General features: G+C 35.3%; 1 protein-coding gene across 3 annotated transcripts in view; it reads left to right on the top strand.

Annotated features, from left to right (window-relative positions):
- LOC129940784 (uncharacterized) overlaps positions 1-14,503 on the top strand; it is a 40,609-nt gene extending 26,106 nt beyond the window's left edge. For all 3 annotated transcript variants that reach the window (XM_056049261.1, XM_056049262.1, XM_056049260.1), the window contains 3 exons: positions 3,074-3,220; positions 13,647-13,823; positions 13,901-14,503. In XM_056049261.1, coding sequence (XP_055905236.1) covers positions 3,074-3,220; positions 13,647-13,823; positions 13,901-13,998 — 422 coding nt within the window. In that variant the 3' untranslated portion in view covers positions 13,999-14,503. The remainder of the gene's footprint in view (positions 1-3,073; positions 3,221-13,646; positions 13,824-13,900) is intronic.
- Positions 14,504-21,327: the final 6,824 nt, after the last annotated feature.

Below are 21,327 nucleotides of genomic sequence, written 5' to 3'. Positions count from 1 at the left end.
TCAGATTCACTCTTCTTCCACTCCAGATTTCTTCAGGTGTTTTTTCTTTTGTACCTTTGCAAGTCGTTCTGTTCGTTAAATAAACTGCCGTATTTGCAGCTTCAGCCCAAAAACGTTTGTGTAAACCAGACTCGATGAGAAGAAAACCCGCTTTTTCGATTATGGTTTTATTCATTCTTTCTGCCAAACCGTTTTGTTGTGGAGAATATCGAATCGTTGTTTGATGTTGAATGCCTGCATCTGCTAGAATCATCTTCATCTTAAAATTGCAGTATTCCTTTCCTTTGTCGCTTCTAATGGCCTTTATTTTGTTACGAGTCTTATTTTCTACAAAATTTTTGAACTCAAGGAGCTTTTCCTCTACCTCATTCTTGCTTTTAATGAAAAACGCAAAGACTTTTCTTGAAAAATCATCAATGAATAGAAGCATGTACTCTGAACCTCGAATTGATTTTTGTTCAATCGGACCACAAAGATTTGTGTGTACTAGTTCTAAAATTGGTTCTGCTCTAGTACCAATTGAGTTAAATTTTCCAGACAGATAAAAGATTAATGCATAAGTCAGGAACGTGAAGGACTTCTAAAAATTCAACCTCACTTTCTTTGAATTTTCCAATAGATGGACTTATGTCTGTCGTTAATGCAGTTATTTATCATAATAGTCAAGATTATCATAAGAACTAGCTGAAGTCTTTTCAGGATATAGTTGAAAATCCCGTCTATTCCAGTTGACTTCTTCGGCTTCAAGTTGCTAATGATCTCTGCTATCATCTTCAGAATTGCAGAATCTATGGATATTTGGTTCATCGGCTTCGCAGTTGTTGTCAAATTGAACTACAATGTTTGGCTGTTGAGTAAACTGGATGGAGGTTTCTACTTCGTTCAGGAAGGCCTGATCCTTTGATGGTTTTGGGGTGAAACTCTGTTCAAAGTATTTGGCAAAAGCTTCTACTTTATTATTCATTGATATAGCTCGATGTTGTTGCTCATCATGACTTCCGGCAGTGGTTTTCTCCTAAGGATGAGGCGGTTGATTTCGTTGGAGGCATTTGGTCCTGGTTGTATCTCCCTCAATCTCTTTTTGAAGGAGATGTCATTGTGGTGTCTGATGGAGTTTCGGAACATGATGTTCACACATTCCAGTTCGCGCTTGATAGCTCGATATTCGGGGTTTACCCTGTTGAGTTCCCTCCGATGGATCCTCTGAAAGCACTTTCTCAGCCTTTGTCGGTGAGAGTATACATTTTGAACATACTCCGGGAGGTGTTGGTATCTGTCCTTCGTTGTACTGTTGGTTGATTCCATGTACTTGACAGCCTCATCAATTTCGTTGTCTTGGATGTTTTGATTCGCTGTGGTGGTTGAAAAAAAGGAATCAAGAGTTGATGGAGTTCTAGGGAATGTTGCCATTGATGGTAACGTGCGTTGAAGTCGCCTCCAATGAGTCCGTAAGTAGTCCGCTTCAAAACATTGTTGAGGATTCCCAAGTCGTTTCGGTTTTTTTCGTTGGTGGAGCTGCAATTGAAATAAATGCTTATAATTGTGAGGGACTCACCTTGTCCCAACTCTATTTTCACTTCAGTGGCTTTGCTGGTATAAAGCCCTGGGATGATAACTTCGCTGGCTCTGTAGAATATATTGTCCTTCAAGAAGATGGCTGTTCCTCTACGACGCTGGGATTTATCCTGTCGGAAGGTCTTGTAGCCTGCGACATCGATGTTATTTCTGCGGGCTACGTTGGTTTCACTGATGAGGGCGATATCCGCCCTGTTGTTCTTCATAAATATGTTGAATGATGTCCTCCTTTCCAAGCTGTACAATGAATTCACATTATACGTCAGGATGCGCGGCTTCTTCAATTGCATATGGATGGTGAAAGTGACCAAAGCCACGGACTTTTCTGCTTCACTCAGATTGGTGTAGTTTGCTGGGACGGTGCTTTTGGCTTTCTCCATGATGGTGAACAGTTTGCTGCCAATAATTTGTTTTGAACTTCGTTGTTAAGGTTCATCGATTGAATTGGTTTCGTTTTGTTTGCAATGGGCTTCAATGGGGTCATAGTGGCTTGTTTGAATGGAGTCGCTGATCGTAGCTAACACTGGTCCCTGCGCGTATGATTGTGCTCTAGGTGTTCTTGAACGATTTCAGCTACATTTGCAGAATAGTCAAAAATTGGTGATAATTGGCATTTTTTATCGCTGGTGTTGGCTGCGGTTGTTGGTGCTCAAGCTGTTTGCCCCGTTGTCAATGTTTTAGTTGTTGGTTGAGGTAGGGTTGATGTTGATGTAGGGCTTGGTGGTTTGTTGGCTTTCGGTTGGACATCCTCAGTGGGTGCAGCGATCTTTTTTGCTCTTCTTGTCTTCTTTGTTTTTCTAAGCCGCTTTTGTCCAGGCTTAGGTGATTCCGTTTTATCTGAGCTGGATGGAATTTTGTTTGATTTGTTTTCCTCTGAGACTTCCTTGTTGGTAGATCAGATCTTTTTTTAGACAGCTCAGTTCACTGCTCTTAACTTTAATACCTTAAAGCTCCCAATGAGCTTATCAAAGAAGGTCAAATGAAATATTAGGAACGAATAACAGTAATATAATGTGTACTACAATATTGGAAAAATTTCCAGATGTCTTAAACTACAGAATCTGTCGTTTCATGGGAAAAATTGTCATGTATAAAGTATAATTGTACCCTGCATCAGCCCAGTCACCTAAAGTTTTTTTCACTGGTACTGGCTCCTGTGAGGAATTGAAAAATCCTCCAAGAGTGATTCTTGTCATCTAAAGTGCTTTCTCAAAATAGAAGTTCGGTATAAAACTGTAGGTCCTCTCTATCCCTGACATGACTCGCACACAGGAATGGTTGAGAGGTCACTAGGTCTTACTTATTCTGTTTGGTCTTTGGCTAATTGCGTAAAATAAAACCTGATTATTAAAATCATTTTTAACATTGAAATAAATCTTATAACTTTTATTTTGTATATATTATGATATTGAAAACATACACAACATCAAAACTTTTGAATGCAATACATTTTCAAAACCTCTTTTAATAAAAATAAAATGTTGTTCTTTTTTTTCAGTTAAAGGACGTGAATGTTCCAGCCATGATGATTGTGTGTCAATAGATAAATCAAGTTGTGTAAAGGATCTAAATGACTATAAGCTGCGCTGTCTTTGTGGTGACGATTCAGCACCGCAAAATGGACTTTGTCCAAACGTACCAAAAGGTAAGTCATTGAAAGTAGACAAGACACAGAAATAACAAGCTATATTAAAAACATTGTGTCTTATCTACATTTCTTTTAACCTAAAGGTTTTTCTTGATATTTCGTTAACATTGAAACAATGAACTAAACAAGTTTAAGAACTTTTCCATAATTTTTGACTCTATGAAAATATTATAAGTTGTCCCAATTTTAAAATATTGCCTGTCAAAAAGGTGTTTCACGTTTAGTCAACCTTATACCTGCCTACCTTCAAAAGTCATGTAAGGACGCATATGTAAGCAATTTCCATTGAAATATAGGGCCGACAATTGCATGAATCTTGCCCAAGTCAAAGTGTAGTTATTATTAATAAAAAAAAAAAAACAAAAAAATCCCGGCCGGTTTAATTTCATGAATTTTCAAAAGCTAAATAGCCAAGACGTAGAACACGATTAATTAGACTGAAAAAATTCTTTACTTTTCTTCCACTTTCATTCTGCTTCCTTTGTTTACTTACCCGAGCGTGAAATATTTAACTTAGCACTTATAATGCTGTATGCGCTTACAAGAGGACTGTTTTGAGTTCCAAGAATAGGTCATATAGCTAATTTTTTGTAAATACGCGATTCCTTGAGCCTCGTTCATATATGTACATAAGAAGTCCTTAACCATATGCATGTCTTAAATTGGCACCTGTGTCACGAAATTCCAACACAAATTGTACATTCCAAACAAATATAGAATATACGAGAAAGAACTGGCTCCATAACATACAAATCTTACATTGGTACTACATTTCAGTCCCTGGTTAAAAAAAAAGTGAAACCTTAAATTTGCTGAAACACTATTATTTCAGTGAGTTGAGGAGTGAGTGAGTGAGTTGATATGTACACAGTACTTTTTTTTTAGCTTGTCGCTTGTTTTCTTGGGACATTTATTTGTTTAATTTGCACTTGAGCTTGGAAATGCTTTGCTCTATTGTGCAAGGCTAATGATCTTTGTTCAGCCTACTTATGGGTGGAGATTTGTTCCTAAGGCATAGGAGCCTCAGCGCCACCCTTACCTTACCCAATCTTAGCATCAGCCCAGTCAGAGTCAGAGCTAGAGTTACTCTGTGACTCACTTTGCCGAAATGTTTAACATGGAAACGGACATACAATTAAAATTAATTTCCGTGCTATTATAAGTCCGTCCGAGGTTACATTATTTTGATTTAAAAAATATAAGTTTATTTTTAAAATACATTATTATATAGGACTTTCTTAAGTAGTTCTGTGTACAGAACATTATGGAACAGTGAAATTCCTTTCATGTGCAATTATAATATTGACATTAAAAAATCTTTCATTTTTTAAGGACTTTCATATTTTATTAGGTTCGTGTTTTTGAAGATTGAGGATTTAACACGATTTTTGGTTTTTCAATTTGGTCAATATTTGTGGAAATGTAAGGGGTGCAACTTTTTTATTTTATCGTGAATGTATGCTTGATGGGCGCTCTTCATGGTTAGATTTAATTATATTTTGATAAGCACGAAATTTGTGCATTATTGAGTTTGGAAAATGAGCATGCACTGCACATCATGAAACTGCTTATTTTTGTTTTAAGTATATGAACTTGTTCTCATTATAACATTAAGTTAAGTCCTTAGGTAATGCATGAAGTATTGGGCTAAAGTTTATGCATAGCATTATGGGAAACCAAACAACGTCAAATGTTTTAATGGTGATAGCCTTTCGAATTAATACTAATTTCAAAAATTACAACCAAGCCTATAGTAATGGGTCTTTCCTTCTAATATAGATCCCATTATTTTGTATGGATGACTTGTCTTTTCTCATATGCAAAGGTATTTTTATTTTTTAAAGGTGGCAAATCTACTAAAGAACATTATTTAAAAGAAGACCTTAATCTTAGCATACACAGTTTTCATATCTGAATGTTTTTAAATCTCAAGTTTAGTTGTCTTGAAATGGCAATACTTATATTCTTATTTATAACCGTTGTCCCACTTAACTCTTTTAACCAAAAGCCGCAAGACTAGACTCTCACTGGGATTCTTACAAAGAATCCCTAAAAATTTACAAGAAGACACTTAGTAAATCTAAGCGATCTTGTTGGCGATTCTTCTGTGGCACGATAGAAGAAACTTCTGAAGAATCTAGGTTACGGAAAATTCTTTCGACTAATCCAGCGATGTCAAGTTGCTTGAAAAATGCAGACGGCTCCTGAACAAATTTAAGTAATGAATCGCTAAACTTACTTCTGGACACGCACTTTCCTGGTAGTTCTCTAACCGAAACTTGCAACAATCATATTCGTCCAAGTTCCAATACAACATATCCACAAGGAAAGATGTTAAAGTTTTTTTATACCCAAAGCAGGTAAATGCTCCCAAGTTAATCCTAAATATCTACGACGTATAAGTCAATCATCAATCCTTCTTAAGACCTAGGAAAGATTGATTGATATCCATTTAAGGGCAAGTATTGATACAAGACTTCTGTTATCGTCTCAACATGCCTAGTGCCTACTGTCCCTCCATCATGGTTGCATTCCTTGACATCGAAGGTGCCTTTAACAATTCGGACACATCTGCACTAACATCTCTAAACGTAGAGAGTTCGCTTGGGGGATTAATTCATTTAATGCTGACTAGAAGAAAATTTAACTCAAAACTGGGCAACTATTCTGGCAAATTCGTTAGTAGAGGGACAACGCAATGTGATGTTCTCTCCCCTCTCCTCTGGAACCTAGTAGTAGATGAAATCCTAACTAGTTTGAATGCGGAGGGCTTCAGAGTGATAGCCTATGTGGACCACGTTGCTTTAGCTGTTTCAGGAAAGCATCTTAACACCTTAAAAGAGCTCTTACAAAATGCCTTAGGCATACTTAAACTTGGATTGGGTGCTAACCCAAACAAAACAGATTTAGTCTTATTTTCGAGGAGGTACAAAATTCCATTTGTCAACCCTCCTTATATTAAAGGAATCCATTTAAAATTCTCAAACGAGGCTAAATACCTGGGTCTTGTCTTAGATAACAAATTAAATTGGAAATATTTTAGCTCTCTTTTCTTGCAAAAAAGCTATTGGTAATAAATGGGGCCCCCAACTGCAATTCGACAGAAACTTCCAGATTTCTATACCTCCCAGATCTGTTTGGGAGGATGGGACATTCTTGGAGGATGAGTCAATCCATTTTTACACAGATGGGTCAAAAACAAAAGAAGAGGTTGGTGGAGGTGTGTACTCTAAAGTGTGTACTTAGTCTCTCATTCCGACTTCCCAATCATTGTAGCGTTTTCCAGGCGGAACTTTTGGTGATAAAGAAAGTCTTATCCTGGCTCATAGAAAAGGTTATATCAACATCTGATATCCGTATTTTCTCTGATAGCCAAGCCGCTATCAAATCTCTGGACCCTGTCTCTTCAAACTCTTTAACAGTCCATAACTGTCGATCATCTCTAATGGACAACAGTTTAATATTCACCTTTGCTGGGTGCCGGGCCATAGAGACGTTCTAGGTAAGGCAGATGAACTCGACAGGAATGGTACAATACAGGTCATTCTACCAAGTTTAGCTCATACTGGCATACCAGTCATTACTTGTAAACTGTTGCTAATGCAAGACGCTATGAAGAAGGCAAACACCAGATGAAGCAACATCTCCACGTATTCTCAAATGACTTTTGCACGAGGAAGAGGAGGAAAACGAACAGCTCAAAAACGCAAGAATTACCTAAGAGAATTCTTCTTTAACGATCTAAACGTCTAAATCATATAAGCATAATTATTAGCCTCTCACGTTTCGTAAGGGACTGAAACTGGTTTCATTAAGCTTAGTAAGAAGCCTCAAGATTCATGTGGTATCGCAATGGGCCATTTAACTGGCCTAAGTGTGTCCGATTCCATCATGGACAGCCACTTTAACCTAACCTAACCCACTTAACTAAACGATTTTTATATAACTAAACGCTGGAAAGTCATCTAATCTAGCAGATCAAATTTTACTTAAAGAGTAACTGTTTTCTGACAGATTGAATTTTGTAAATATATCGCACAGAAAGTGGATTTGCTAAGTCCCTTAAAGCTTTAAAATGTCTTTAAGGATGATTTTTATTTTATTTTTACAAATATTCCTACCGTTAAATTGGCGGCAAAAGAGTAAAGACTTGTATTTTGTGTTAAGCTGTCAGATTGAGAACAGTTACTAGGGTAGTCCAAGAAGTATCCGACCTAACAAAGAAAAAACAACAAATTTGGTTAAAAATATCTTTATTTTTTACATACAGTTAGGTTCTACATTTCACTTTCACTCGAAATTAAATTGAAATCGATTCAAAATGTAAATTGGAATTCTGAAACACACTTTTATTTGCATATGTATATCGATTTGTTTTTTTTTCGAACTCAAAACGAAGTGAATTTTTACATTTCAATATTTGCGATTTTCAAGTGATTTGAATTCGACCAAACCATTTGCATACAACAAGAGGAAATTTCCACTTAAGGAAAATAAACCTTAATGGCTGAATCACAAACACGCTTCAGCTTCGGCTTGCTCTGCGTTACGGTGGGCCTGCTTCGAGGTTGCTTTGTATGACATTTCTAATATTTCATCCCTCCAAAGAAGCTCCCTTGTGATAGCATGCATTGAATTCCTATGGCTGAACTCGTAAACGTCAGGTGAAGCCGAAGCTGAAGCGTGTTTGTGAATTAGCCATTACTTTTTTATGAAATGCATTTGGTTCGTTTGAATTTCACGATTGTACTTTGAAGTTGAGGGAATTAACGAAATGAATTTTTAGCACGTCAAATGACTTTTTCATAATATTTCGAGTACAAAATATTCTCTTGAAAACTGATACCTTCAAAAAGTAAACTTCAACACTAGAGTTTTCCCAAACCATATTATCGGAAACTTCTTCGCAAAGAACTGCAAACCTACAGCTAGCTGACATATGCATTAAAACAATGCAAGTAAAAACCACTAATATTTTTACATTTACTTTATTGAAAATCAGAGAACAAATAAAAACACAAGAATTTATACACATTACGACAATCAACTGAATTACTTCACTTAAAGTGATTTCGAAAAGTGTTCGAGGTTATGAAATCGATCGAATAGTAGAACCCTGAAAACAATTTTAATAGATTTCAAATTTCGGTTTCATTACCCTCGATTTTGGAAACCTAGCTAAAAGTCTTCTTTTAGCTCGATACAATTTCCTCAGCGATGTTTAACAGCTTCTATACACTGTTTATAGTAAGAACCATCGAGCTCCTCAAAATAGTCATTAACCACAGACTCTACCTCTTTATTATTGGCAAATCTTTTACCGCCGAGCCATTTATCGAGATTATTTAGAGACTATCGAGTTCTCATCATGCTTACTGCAAAGGGACATCGCACAGTGGTTCCAGTTGTATGGAGAGGTGGTCATAGATTGATTAAATCTGAATCACTGCACATATTTCAATGAAATTTTCAGGGTCTATAAACAATTCTATAAGAAATCATCAGGAAAAATATCCGCCCACGAACACGCCCACTTTTTCAAATCTTCAAATAATAAAAATTCGTGTAGGTAGGAAAATCACATTATTTTTTAATAAACGGGGGGTATAACTCATCTGTTTAAATTGCTTCAAATGAAAAAAAATATAAATATATAATATACCTTTTTTGAAAACCTTAAGTCTGTCTTTTTATATTGTTTTCAAATCAATGTTTTTTGATTGCCATTTATTAAATGGAGTTCTGTACGAAATCTTAATAAAATATTCGAAAAATCGAATGTATGCATGGACGGGTGATAACCCAAACTAAAACTTACTCGGGTCTACCAATTTCGTTAAACATTGTTTTACATCATTTATTTCTTTTGCACCACATATATAACACCTCTAGTAGACAAGTCACTTAAGGAAGAACAACCATCAGATAACCATTTCTATGTCAGGAGAGCTTGGCTTACAAATAAGTTGAAGAGGAACGTCGGATGTGACAAATAAACTTCCATTGGAAGTTGTTGGATCTGAAAATGTCTGCTTATATTTTCTATGCTATATTGATGTTTTGTTATTTTTGCCTCGTTTATCAAAGATACCACGTTTTTCGTGTTCCAATCCAAAGAAGAAATGGATTGGTCAGCTTTCTCAAGTAAAGAGCTCACAGCGGGACCATCCAATTCAGATAATATGGATAACCAGTCTTCGAACTTCTTTCTGAACAGCTTTCGCTTCATAGATGGTTGATCTGCACTTGCCTGCTTTCTAAGAGTCCATACCTCGGTTTCGCTTAACCAGTCGCTGTATTTTTCGTACAGTCTTGTTTTCGACCGAGTTACTTGCTTCCAATATATGTTCAACCGCTTACACAGTAAAAAAATCCGATTTTGCTAGTGATCAATTTGAATGTTTTCAGCGTCCGATAAGGACAACCTCATACACCTTATGATTCCTCTCAGCCTCATTTTTAATAGTGTTCAAAGACAGCCACATATCCAGAACCCCCAGGCGTTTAAAAGAACACTTCAGACAAGCACCTTTCAAACAAAAAAAAATATATGAAATATTCTGCAGTTAGAAGGAGAATGCAGAGTCAATCGCAGCCCATCGCAGCTAGACGCAGCTAGATGTTGCTGTTTTTAGAACTACGAGTACATATATATACGAATATTTTGGTATATGATTCATGCATGACTTTTCTTGACTTTGTTATTAAAAGACTAGTTGAAATGGAGAAGGAGAGACAAAAAAAACAAATTTTGGGCTATCTTTGTGGGAACTTGCTCTTGGTTATAAAGTGATCAAAATAATAAAACATACTTTATACAGATAGCACATACCTTCAGTTGGAATATCCATTACTAACAAATATACAAAAAAACTATTCTTAACAATATAGGACTTTAAAGCTTATTTCCAAAAGAGCACTTGCTATGACAACGATATTTGTCTGATATGTCCCACTTCGGAAGCACAGAATGAAAAGTTCTGTTTGTGGATTTGATTTTTTTTGTGTAATTAGGTGGCTTGGCTATTTATAAATACTATAGGGAAATATGAGGCAGTAATAACAACATCAAACTTTTACCCTATGACCTACTACGGTACAACTGTGCATCGGTAGAAGCAGCCTTGCATACTCTAGTAAGAACTATCGAATACTCCCTAGAGCAAAGGAATATACCATGGTGGCCTTCCTGGAGCAATATGATGTTCTGTCCCCTCTCCTGTGGAACATAGTGGTTAACGACCTACTATAATATAATGAGGGAGTTGTTAGTGGTGTGTACACAGGAAAGCTTAATCTAAGCATCTCATTCCGCCTCGCTAATCATTGTAGCGTCTTCCAAGCGGACATTTTACCGATCAAAGAGGTCTTCTCCTGGCTGAGAAAACGTGATATCAACTTCTAATATCCGCATCTTCTCTGACAGTCAGGTTGCTATTAAATCTCTTGACGGTGTCTCAACCAAATCTTAAACGGCCCTCGATTGCCGATCGTCTATAATGGAGATGGCGCAGCAATTTAATATTCACATCTGTTGGGTTCCGGGCCACAGAGACATCACAGGAAATTATAGAGCCGATGAACTCGCTAAAAATGGAACTGTCATACCTATTTCACCAGAAAAGGGAAAAGATAGGTATACCGATAGCTACATGTAAACATCTGCTAAAAGAAACAGCTTTTGCGATAGCAAACTCTAGCTGGCACAATTTACCACCATGCGCAGCCACAAAACTCATATGGCCTTCACTGGACCTAAAGCGCTCTAAAGACTTGTTATCTCGAAGCAGACTTCATATTAGCTCCCTAATAGGTGTCCTTACGAGACACTGTCTTATAGGCAGACACGTAATTCGACTTGGTGGAGCCTCAAATAACTTCAAATGTAAAGTAATGGTCCTATATTTCGCAAAAACTCTTATTTATTGCTGTGAAACTTTCCCAGATGCTCGGTTGAAACATCCTCAAAACGCTGTTTTAGTTTCGTTGTGAGTAATCGCGGCACCCATCTTGAGCACAGCTTTCTCTTGTCCAAATATTTAGTCAATATGCGATGTACACAACTTTTTCAAATACCTACCATGTCTGCTTGGCAGCTCGAATGACCTTGTTTAAACTCTGCAATATCTGTAAACGAAGGAGCGGACACTAGAGTAGAATCTAGCTCCCCTTTGATCTTGGTTGGACTGTGGCCCTTCAAATAAAAGTATTGTATCACAAAACAATGACCGAATTTTTACATGTTAAACAATTCACTATTGATGGCTGCTAATACTAAACAACAACAATGTAGCGGAGCTACGTAGCTTGATAAAGTTGGTACTCTCTACCATAGTCATTCTTTTGAACAACAACCGCCATCTATACGTCAGGTTGTGTAATTCTGGAACTACTTGTATAGTATACTTGACAAACCTTAATTTTTTCTAATTCAAGAAATAATATTCAGATTGTGCAGAGGTCTAAAAATGAATCCAAGGTATTTGTTTTTAAATTTTCAAAAACATTAACTAAATAACTAAAAAGGCTTATTTAATTATTGGTTGGTTTAAGAGGAAATCTAAAAATCTAATTTTCTGATCCTTTTTATAACATTCGCCCTTCTAATTCTCGAATATGCTTGTCTGGGCACCAAATTATGCCCGTCATCAATCCAGACTAGAAGTGGTTCAGAAAAGGTTTCTGAGATCGAATTTTCAGACTTGTGATTGGGTCTTGTGAAAATTCAATCAATTTAAAACGACCCCTTTTACATATTGACTTAACCATTTTGAAGTATTCCATCTTCTTCAGGTTTTAATCCGAATAGATGAAAATTAGAATTTGACTAGACTGAACAAGGATAATAAATAACCGAACCGCTGAAATCTCAATCTCAAAAACCCACATTTTTTTATTGATCTAAAGTAAGGCTTTCAAAGCAATAGGTTCACTGATTATCTCATGATTTATAAAATTAAACAGTATGGATTAAATCTTAACATCATTTTGAAGAAAGAAAGGCAACATAGCTCTTCATATTTCGAAAACACTGAAAGAATCATCAGTTTTTCATATCGAAAATACGTTTCTTCGTTTCTGAAGAATTCCTCTTTATTTTTAATTAGTAATTTTCTTTGGAACCTGTTAAAACGCAAGTTGTGTGTTGGATAGGTTCAATTCTACCCACCCACAAAATAATCTCTGGTGTACCACAGGGCTTTGTCCGTTCTCACACACTCTTTCTTACTTTAATAATCTTCTCCTGTCTGTTCTTTAATATTTTTTCTTGATTGTAAGCTCATTAAAATCTTACCTTGACAACATTTTTAAATAGGAAAACAAGCGATTTGGAATTAAATGCATCGAAAACTCGATGTTCACTTTGAAATAGAATAGAGATGTCTCCAAGAACAACGAAAGTTGTTTGAGTTTTCTAAAGCGATGTAATAAATTTGACTCTTCCTCTGATCGGGCTCTATGTGTATGTAATCAATATAACTTATATACATCCAAGGCTTAAGTACAATTCTCTGGCTGAGTTATTCTGCAACTTACTTAAATAAAACAATCGAATCACTAATTATGAATGAAACACAAACAAGCTTCAGCTTCGTCTTCGTTACGTTGCTTCGAGCTTGCTTTAAATGACACTTTCAATATGACATTTCTAAAATAGCGCTTCTGCAGCTGTTATTTTTTCTCAAAATAAAAAAAAATAGTTTTGAAATCGAACAAATTAAATTTATGTCGGAAGTAGCTTACACAGCCTATAATAGCCGATGGGAATCCCTCCAAAAGCAAATGTATTTTGATTGTTGACTTTTTAACTGCTGTTGAGCTGTCAGACAAAGCAAAATGTTCAGCAAATTTGAACTAAAGTTTCTGTTTGGTGTCACATTACGTTATATCCTTACGATTGTCAAATGAAACGTGAGATCGGAACTCCATTTTGATAGCATGTATTGAAAGCCTATGGCTGAACTCGTAAACGTCATGCGAAGCCGAATCTGCAGCGTTTTTGTATTTCAGAAAATATGTCGCTTAGACACAGCGGTAAATTTTTTTGTAACGGATTAACACCAGCGAGATACTCGCACGTTATTAATGCACATCAAAATACAATTCTATCAAAGTTTGTGTCTGATGTAAAGAAGGTAGATTAATTGGACCCTCCTTTTAGCTTCTAAGCCTAGTGACAATTGTAACAATATCGTATAGCCCTCTGGTTTTTTGAGTTCAAGTACTTTTTTTGGTCTTATGTGTGCTGGAGCTATGTTACACCTTCATCTTTTTGTTCCTAAAAATTGTAATCAACATTAGATGTAAGCTTACTTATAAAGTTAGATAGAAATTCTTCGACAGATCGTATATACAAAACCTAACCTCATTACATGTTTTTAAATACGCTATATTGAATACAACACATTTGTTTTTTACACAGGGCTACGTCACAAATGCTCTAGTACCAATGATTGCGAACCAAACATGATATGTACCATGGAGAATGCAAATAGGACAATAGGCGTGGCAAAGTTCATGTCATCAAAAGTCAAGCTGTGCCTCTGCGACAACGAAAGTGGCTACGTTGAAAATGCTCTAGACAGTATATGCAATGGAGGTATAGTTAATTTATTAAAAACATTTATTTAACTATTTCCTTTATTAAAACAATTGTTTTGTATTTATATTTCACAGGTGCTCTACAAGCAATTTCCAATATCCTGGTATCAATTGGATCTATAGCTGTGGGCGTTAGTGTTTACTCAAGTTTAAGGTTTTATGAATATTTTTAAGAAAAACTTATATTATGCAAAATTTAAAAAATTCTACTTTTATATTGTTTTGTTTTTATGATTTAGATGATACATTTTTGCTCAATTTTTAAAAATGATATTATTTTACTTGTGAAAATTATAAAATTATTATTATTACCGCGCATCGAGCTATAAATAAAAAAAAATAAATTTTAAATTAATGGAATTGTTAAATGCATTTGTAGGAAATTTTGTTATGATTGTAAAGGTATATGTACGTAAATGTTTATGTATGTTTATTAAATAAGTCGGAAATTCAAAAAGAATAAGAAATCAAAAATATTAAATCACTTTCAATTGCAAAAATAATAAAAGTCACATGGATTTCTACATAAATTTAAAATAACACAATTTATTAAAAAAATAAAAAGAAAACATTGCACCACGTAAAAAAACGTAACATTTTTGTTTAAAATTTTTGTCAAAAACAAAAATGTACTTTAGTTTTAATGGTTTTAATAAAGTGGTTATTTTTTAGAACTAATTTTTGTTAGCTTTGTTTTAGTTGACATTTCGAGTATTGTGAAGTTCAAATATTCTCGACTTGTAATGGAATAATTTCATATGTTAACATTTCACATCGAAAATAAATTCAAATATTACACCATCTTCATTTACATAGGTTGCGAATGTAGTGATAGCGGATATCGATGTGTTTGCTTCTCGGATGATGTACTGGATTCTTGACCAACTGTTAAGAACCTATGTTATCATTAAAAAAGAGGCTGGGATGCGACCCACACTGATAACTTCCCATCCCGTCTGTCGATTTGTCTTGCTTAAAAGTTTGTCCATATGTACTCGTATCAATTTTTACCAAATTTGCGTACTATTTTTTGTAGATTTTATTTTTTTATGAAATAATGGACTGTTAGATTTTTATATACAAATTACTTAATATTGAAAACAATATTTTCTGTGAAATAAAATAAGTTTGAAGCCAATATTTTTAATTTTTGAAAAGCTATTTGAGCCGAAAGTAAATTTTTACCAAGTTTTAGTAATGTTTTTTTTTTAGAGTTTTATTTTTTGTAAAAAAACTTTCAATTCGAATTTTTTAAAATTTTACCAAATGTTAAAAACAATATTTCTTATAAGAAAAAATTAGTTTGAAGCTATTATTTCAAAGTTTTTAAAAGATATTTGAGTCGAAAATAATTTTTTACCAACTTTTGTTAATTTTTTGTTCGGTTTTTAATTTTTGTAAAAAAAACTGTCAAGTCGATTTTTTTTCAAACTTTAACTGAATGTTGACAACAAGATTTTTGAAAGACAAAAGTAAATTAAAGCCAATATCTCAAAGTTTTGAAAAGCTATTTGAGTCGAAAATCAATTTTTACCAACTTTTATACATTTTTTTTAGGTTTTTATTTTTTGTAAAAAAAAACTGTCAATTCGATTTTTTTCAAAATTTGTCCTAATGCTGAAAACAATATTTCATAGAAAAAAAAATTAGTAAGAACCTATTATCTCAAATTTTTGAAAAGATATTTGAGTCGAAAATCATTTTTTAACAACTTTTGTTAATTTTTTTTTCGGTTTTTAATTTTTTGTACAAAAACTGTCAATTCGATTTTTTTCAAACTTTAACTGAATGTTGACAACAAGATTTTTTAAAGGATAAAAGTAAATTAAAGCCAATATCTTAAAGTTTTGAAAAGATATTTGAGTCGAAAATCAATTTTTACCAACTTTTATACATTTTTTTTAGGTTTTTATTTTTTGTAAGAAAACTGTCAATTCGATTTTTCTCAACATTTTTTAAAATGTTGAAAACATTATTTCTTATAAGATAAAATAAGCTTGAAGCCAAAATTTTAAGTTTTTGAAAAGATATTTGAATCGATATTCAATTTTTACGAACTTTGAGTAATGTTTTTTTTTAGATTTTTATTTTTTATAAAAAACTGTCATTTCGATTTTTCTCACAATTTTATCATATGTCGAAAACATTATTCTTCGTAGCACAAAATTGTGTTAGAGATGAAATCATATTTCAGTCGTAAAACATTGCAGGTGACAAATTTTTTTTTTCAGTTTTATTGATTTATAAAAAAAACCGTTATATTGATTTTTTTCAAAAAATATACCTGTTTGGTATCACGTTACAATATATTATATAAAATTTAATTCAAGTCTCTAGCGTTTTTGGTTCGTAAGATATTTAGGGTTAACCAAAATTTTCACCTTTTTTTCAAACTGCTATGGTAAAAAAACCACCCACGCAATTTTCTTGGGAGCCCTTTCTGCATCTTTCTGCCTTATTATCTGTATAACAAAATATATTTGAAGTCGATATCTCTTCTGGTTCTTGAGCTATGGACGACGAAAAAAACGTCGCGAACGTACGGACGTACGGACGTACAAACGTACGTACACACGCACGCACAGACATCTTTCTAAAAATCTTTTATTTCGACTCTAGGGACCTTGAAACGTCGAGAAATGTCAAAATTTTCAATTTGACAAATCGTACCCATTACAATAACTTCCTATGGGAAGTTAATAAAAGAACAGAAGGTTTAGTAGGAAAAAGTCCTAACTCTGATACCAAATCCCGTAAATATACGGCTTCTTTGCTGGTTTGCGAAAGGGTGCTCAGTTATTCTAAGGGCAACTGACATCTGCTTCTTCGATTCCCACAAAATGACTGCTTCCCCAAATATGAACACAAATCTGTTATGTTTTGTCAGGTCAAGATCTCAAAAAGAAAACACTGCACGTCTTGTTGAAGGAGGTTTATTCAAAAAGTGAGTAGCTTAATGACTGAATCACATACACGCTTCAGCCTCGGCTTAGCCTGACGTTTACGAGTTCAGCCATAGGAATTCAATGCATGCTATCACAATGGAGCTTCGACCTCACGTTTCGTTTGACAATCGTAAGGAAAAGAACGTAATGTAACGTAATGTGACTCCAAACGGAAGCTCTAGTTCAATTATCTGAACATCTCACTTTGGAGGGATGAAATAATAGAAATGTCATTCAAAGCAACCTCGAAGCAAGCCTAACGTAACGCAGACGAAGCCGAAGCTGAAGCGTGTATGTGTTTCAGCCATAATATACTCCACATAATTAGAGGCTGGTTGATACATACAGTATGGACTACAATATATAGCATTACATCCCCTTTAAAAAAAATGTTAAGTTTATACTTTTTTTCAATTTTTTTTTCAGTTCTAATAATAATTCAAAATTTAATATTTGCTGAAGTTTGAAAATGAAAAGTGTTACAATTTTTAGTGGTACATAATTATAGTAAACGGTGATTTTTTAAGAGCTTGAGAACTTTTAAAAAAAAAAAACGCATAAAATTTGCAAAATCTCATCGATTCTTTATTTGAAACGTTAGATTGGTCCATGACATTTACTTTTTAAAGATAGTTTCATTTAAATGTTGACCGCGGCTGCGTCTTAGGTGGTCCATTCGGAAAGTCCAATTTTGGGTAACTTTTTCGAGCATTTCGGCCGGAATAGCCCGAATTTCTTCGGAAATGTTGTCTTCCAAAGCTGGAATAGTTGCTGGCTTATTTGTGTAGACTTAAGACTTAACGTAGCCCCACAACAAATAGTCTAAAGGCGTCAAATCGCATGATCTTGGTGGCCAACTTACCGGTCCATTCCTTGAGATGAATTGTTCTCCGAAGTTTTCCCTCAAAATTGCCATAGAATCGCGAGCTGTGTGGCATGTAGCGCCATCTTGTTGAAACCACATGTCAACCAAGTTCAGTTCTTCCATTTTTGGCAACAAAAAGTTTGTTAGCATTGAACGATAGCGATCGCCATTCACCGTAACGTTGCGTCCAACAGCATCTTTGAAAAAATACGGTCCAATGATTCCACCAGCGTACAAACCACACCAAACAGTGCATTTTTCGGGATGCATGGGCAGTTCTTGAACGGCTTCTGGTTGCTCTTCACTCCAAATGCGGCAATTTTGCTTATTTACGTAGCCATTCAACCAGAAATGAGCCTCATCGCTGAACAAAATTTGTCGATAAAAAAGCGGATTTTCTGCCAACTTTTCTAGGGCCCATTCACTGAAAATTCGACGTTGTGGCAGATCGTTCGGCTTCAGTTCTTGCACGAGCTGTATTTTATACAAGATCTTTGCGTAAAATCTTCCATGTGGTCGAATAACACAAACCCAATTTCTGCGAACGGCGACGAATCGACATTTCACGGTCTTCAGCAACACTCTCAGAAACAGACGCAATATTCTCTTCTGTACGCACTGTACGCATTCATGTGGTTGGTTTAATGTCCAATAAAGTAAACTGAGTGCGAAACTTGGTCACAATCGCATTAATTGTTTGCTCACTTGGTCGATTATGTAGACCATAAATCGGACGTAAAGCGCGAAACACATTTCGAACCGAACACTGATTTTGGTAATAAAATTCAATGATTTGCAAGGGTTGCTCGTTAGTAAGTCTATTCATGATGAAATGTCAAAGCATACTGAGCATCTTTCTCTTTGACACCATGTCTGAAATCCCGCGTGATCTGTCAAATACTAATGCATGAAAATCCTAACCTCAAAAAAATCACCCTTTATATAGAATACATGTATAAATTCAATTCAATAACATGTTAACTTATTTGGCGGACGTCGAATTCTTTCCGATCTACGAAGCACGGGTTCTGGTTTTTGCTCGTTTGTTGCAGTGGTTGAGTGTGGGGCATGAATTACTGAATCTGCAATGCTTGTGGCAGGTTTAATTGGTTCTTCTTCAGGTAATGTGACAGGATAACGTGTCGTATTCTTTGAGGTTGTGGTTGATGGAAATGCAGATGTCGATGTCGATGACGATGCAGTTAGTTGATTTTCCAAGCATGGGTGCATTTGGTGTTGATGAGCAATCCTTACGTTGTTTTCATGTTTCACAAGATACCTATTGCCGCTGAACCATTGAAGTACTGTAGCTTTGTCCCAAGTTTTCAAAATTCGCAACCATATCTTCTCTTCCACCGCATAAATAAATTTCTTGTTCGTGCTTCTGTTCAAATTCTTAGCTGCAGGGTTACTGTTTTGACCAAATGTTGGCTGAATTTGACGCAAAACGGTCCGTGGTGAATATTTTAACATGTAGTTTGCTGGACACATTCCGGTTGAAGGGGATGGTGAATTTCTGTAGGAAAATAAAAATTCAGAAACATTAGATTCTATTTCATATTGTAAATATTGCTTTCCCTCGATAAATTTCTTTTTAAAACACTTTTTTACTACTTGAACGAATCTCTCGGTAAATGGAGGACCATTATCGGAAACTAATTGTTCAGGTAATCCACAAGTTGAAAACAACTGCCTAAGTTTTAGAATCACAGCATCTGCTGTAGTAGAAGTCATATAAAAAACATCTATCTATTTAAACGTGGCATCAACAGCTAATAAAAACGTTTTTCCGCTGAATGAAAAAAAATCTATGTGAAGACGTATCCATGGTTTTTCTACTTTTGGTCAACCCAAAAACGACTTCTCCAGGGTATTGTCTCCTCTTATTTGTTGACAAGGAACGCATTCTGCGCAGATTTCCTCTATATCCTGATCGATTTTGGGCCACCAGCAAATTGATCTGGCAAGAAGTTTCATCTTAACAATTCCAGGGTGCTCTTCATGTAACAGCTGAAGAACATCTGAACGAAGAGACGTGGGAACAAGTACCCATATTCCGTATAAAATACATCCTTGTTCGATTGACAACGAATATCTTCGAGTAAAAAAGGGTTTTAAACATCATCCTGAATATGGTCCGGCCAACCGTTTTGAACTAGTTCGATGACTTTGCATAATACGGCATTTTTTCTCGTATGATGGGCGAGGTCTTCATATGAAATGCTGTAAAAGCGTTTCTTTACTTAGGGCTTCTTTACTTTTAGTGAACGCATCTTGACAAGAAGAGTCCCAGACAAAAGTTGTTCCACTACAAGTAAGCTTATAAAGTGGAGTTAACAAGGACGACTGCATTGGGACGAAGTTCCTGTAATAATTGAGCAGTCCTAGATTTGACTTGAGTTACATTTTTAGGAGTAGGTGCATTTTGTATAGCTTCTATCTTACCCGGACTTGGCTTTATACCAGAACTTGTAATGACATGCCCTAGGTAATATACCTCGGTTTTGAAAAATTGACATTTTTCTGTATTGACTTTAACATTATATTTTTGAAAGCTGCTAAAACACGCTCTAGATTTTCCGCACAATCTTCAAAAGATTTTCCTTTCACAAAAACATCATCTATGTAAAATAAGGCATTAGTACCACGCAGGATTTCATCCATAGTCTTTTGGAAAATACATGGCGCGCTCTTCAGTCCATACGTAAGCCTATTGCAGTAAATATTGGCAATGCATTTTCCTTCAGAGCTCGATATTTCCAATCAATGACATAATTACTGTATAAAATTACCGCAAACCGAAGGCGACTGACTTAAGACCGAATAAATCAACTGACTTTTAAAAAGACCTTCGACTTTTTTTTGGGTTTTATTTCCGCTCGTCGCCAAAATGTTATGTTTTGTCGAGTCAAGATCTCAAAAAGAAAACACTGCACGTCTTGTTGAAAGGAGGTTTATTCAAAAAGTGAGTAGCTTAATATACTCCACATAATTAGAGGCATACATATAACAAAATCCTGTGTAAGATCGCCTATCGTCTATGTTTCTTCCCCAGTCTGCATCTACGTACCCCTTAAGGCTATCGGCTGATTTGATATACATAAGTTTAACATACCATAGGAGATGCTTCAACGACGTTGTACTGTGATAATTTATTAATCGTATGGCATATGTCAGGTCATGTAGAAACTGTCAAGTACATAATAGCTCCAACGATTGACTGGTAGTAACTCGGATCAACCTTCTTGCACAATAAGTTTTGGCATTTTGTCATTATCATTCCAGGATCGAGGGGTGTGAAACATGGCTTATATGCTTGTATTCGATGTCTTCCTAGTAACTCTCGTATGAATTGTTGTTGGTGTATCGCAATATCACCACTTGGTTCAATACGCTCGATTTCTATACCTAAGAACTGTGTGATAGGTCCTTAGTCAACGCACTCAAACACCTTTTTGATTTGGTTCTTTATAGACAGCATTGATGACTCCGTAGAACAAGCGATGATGAAATCATCGACGTATACAGCTACTATGTTTAGCTCAGCATCTTTGTTCATCACATATAGACATCACCATTGCACCTTTGAAACCCGATTTTAAGTACTTCTTCATTTAATTGGAGGTCCATTGCCACCCCGCCTGTTTTAGGCCGTATAACAACTTACGAAATTTGCAAACTTTTTGCAGATG

This window comes from Eupeodes corollae, chromosome 1, assembly GCF_945859685.1.
Source record: "Eupeodes corollae chromosome 1, idEupCoro1.1, whole genome shotgun sequence".
Classification (NCBI taxonomy): domain Eukaryota; kingdom Metazoa; phylum Arthropoda; class Insecta; order Diptera; family Syrphidae; genus Eupeodes; species Eupeodes corollae.
The sequence above is the reverse complement of the archived record's forward strand: the minus strand, read 5'-3'. Positions and strand labels throughout refer to the sequence as shown.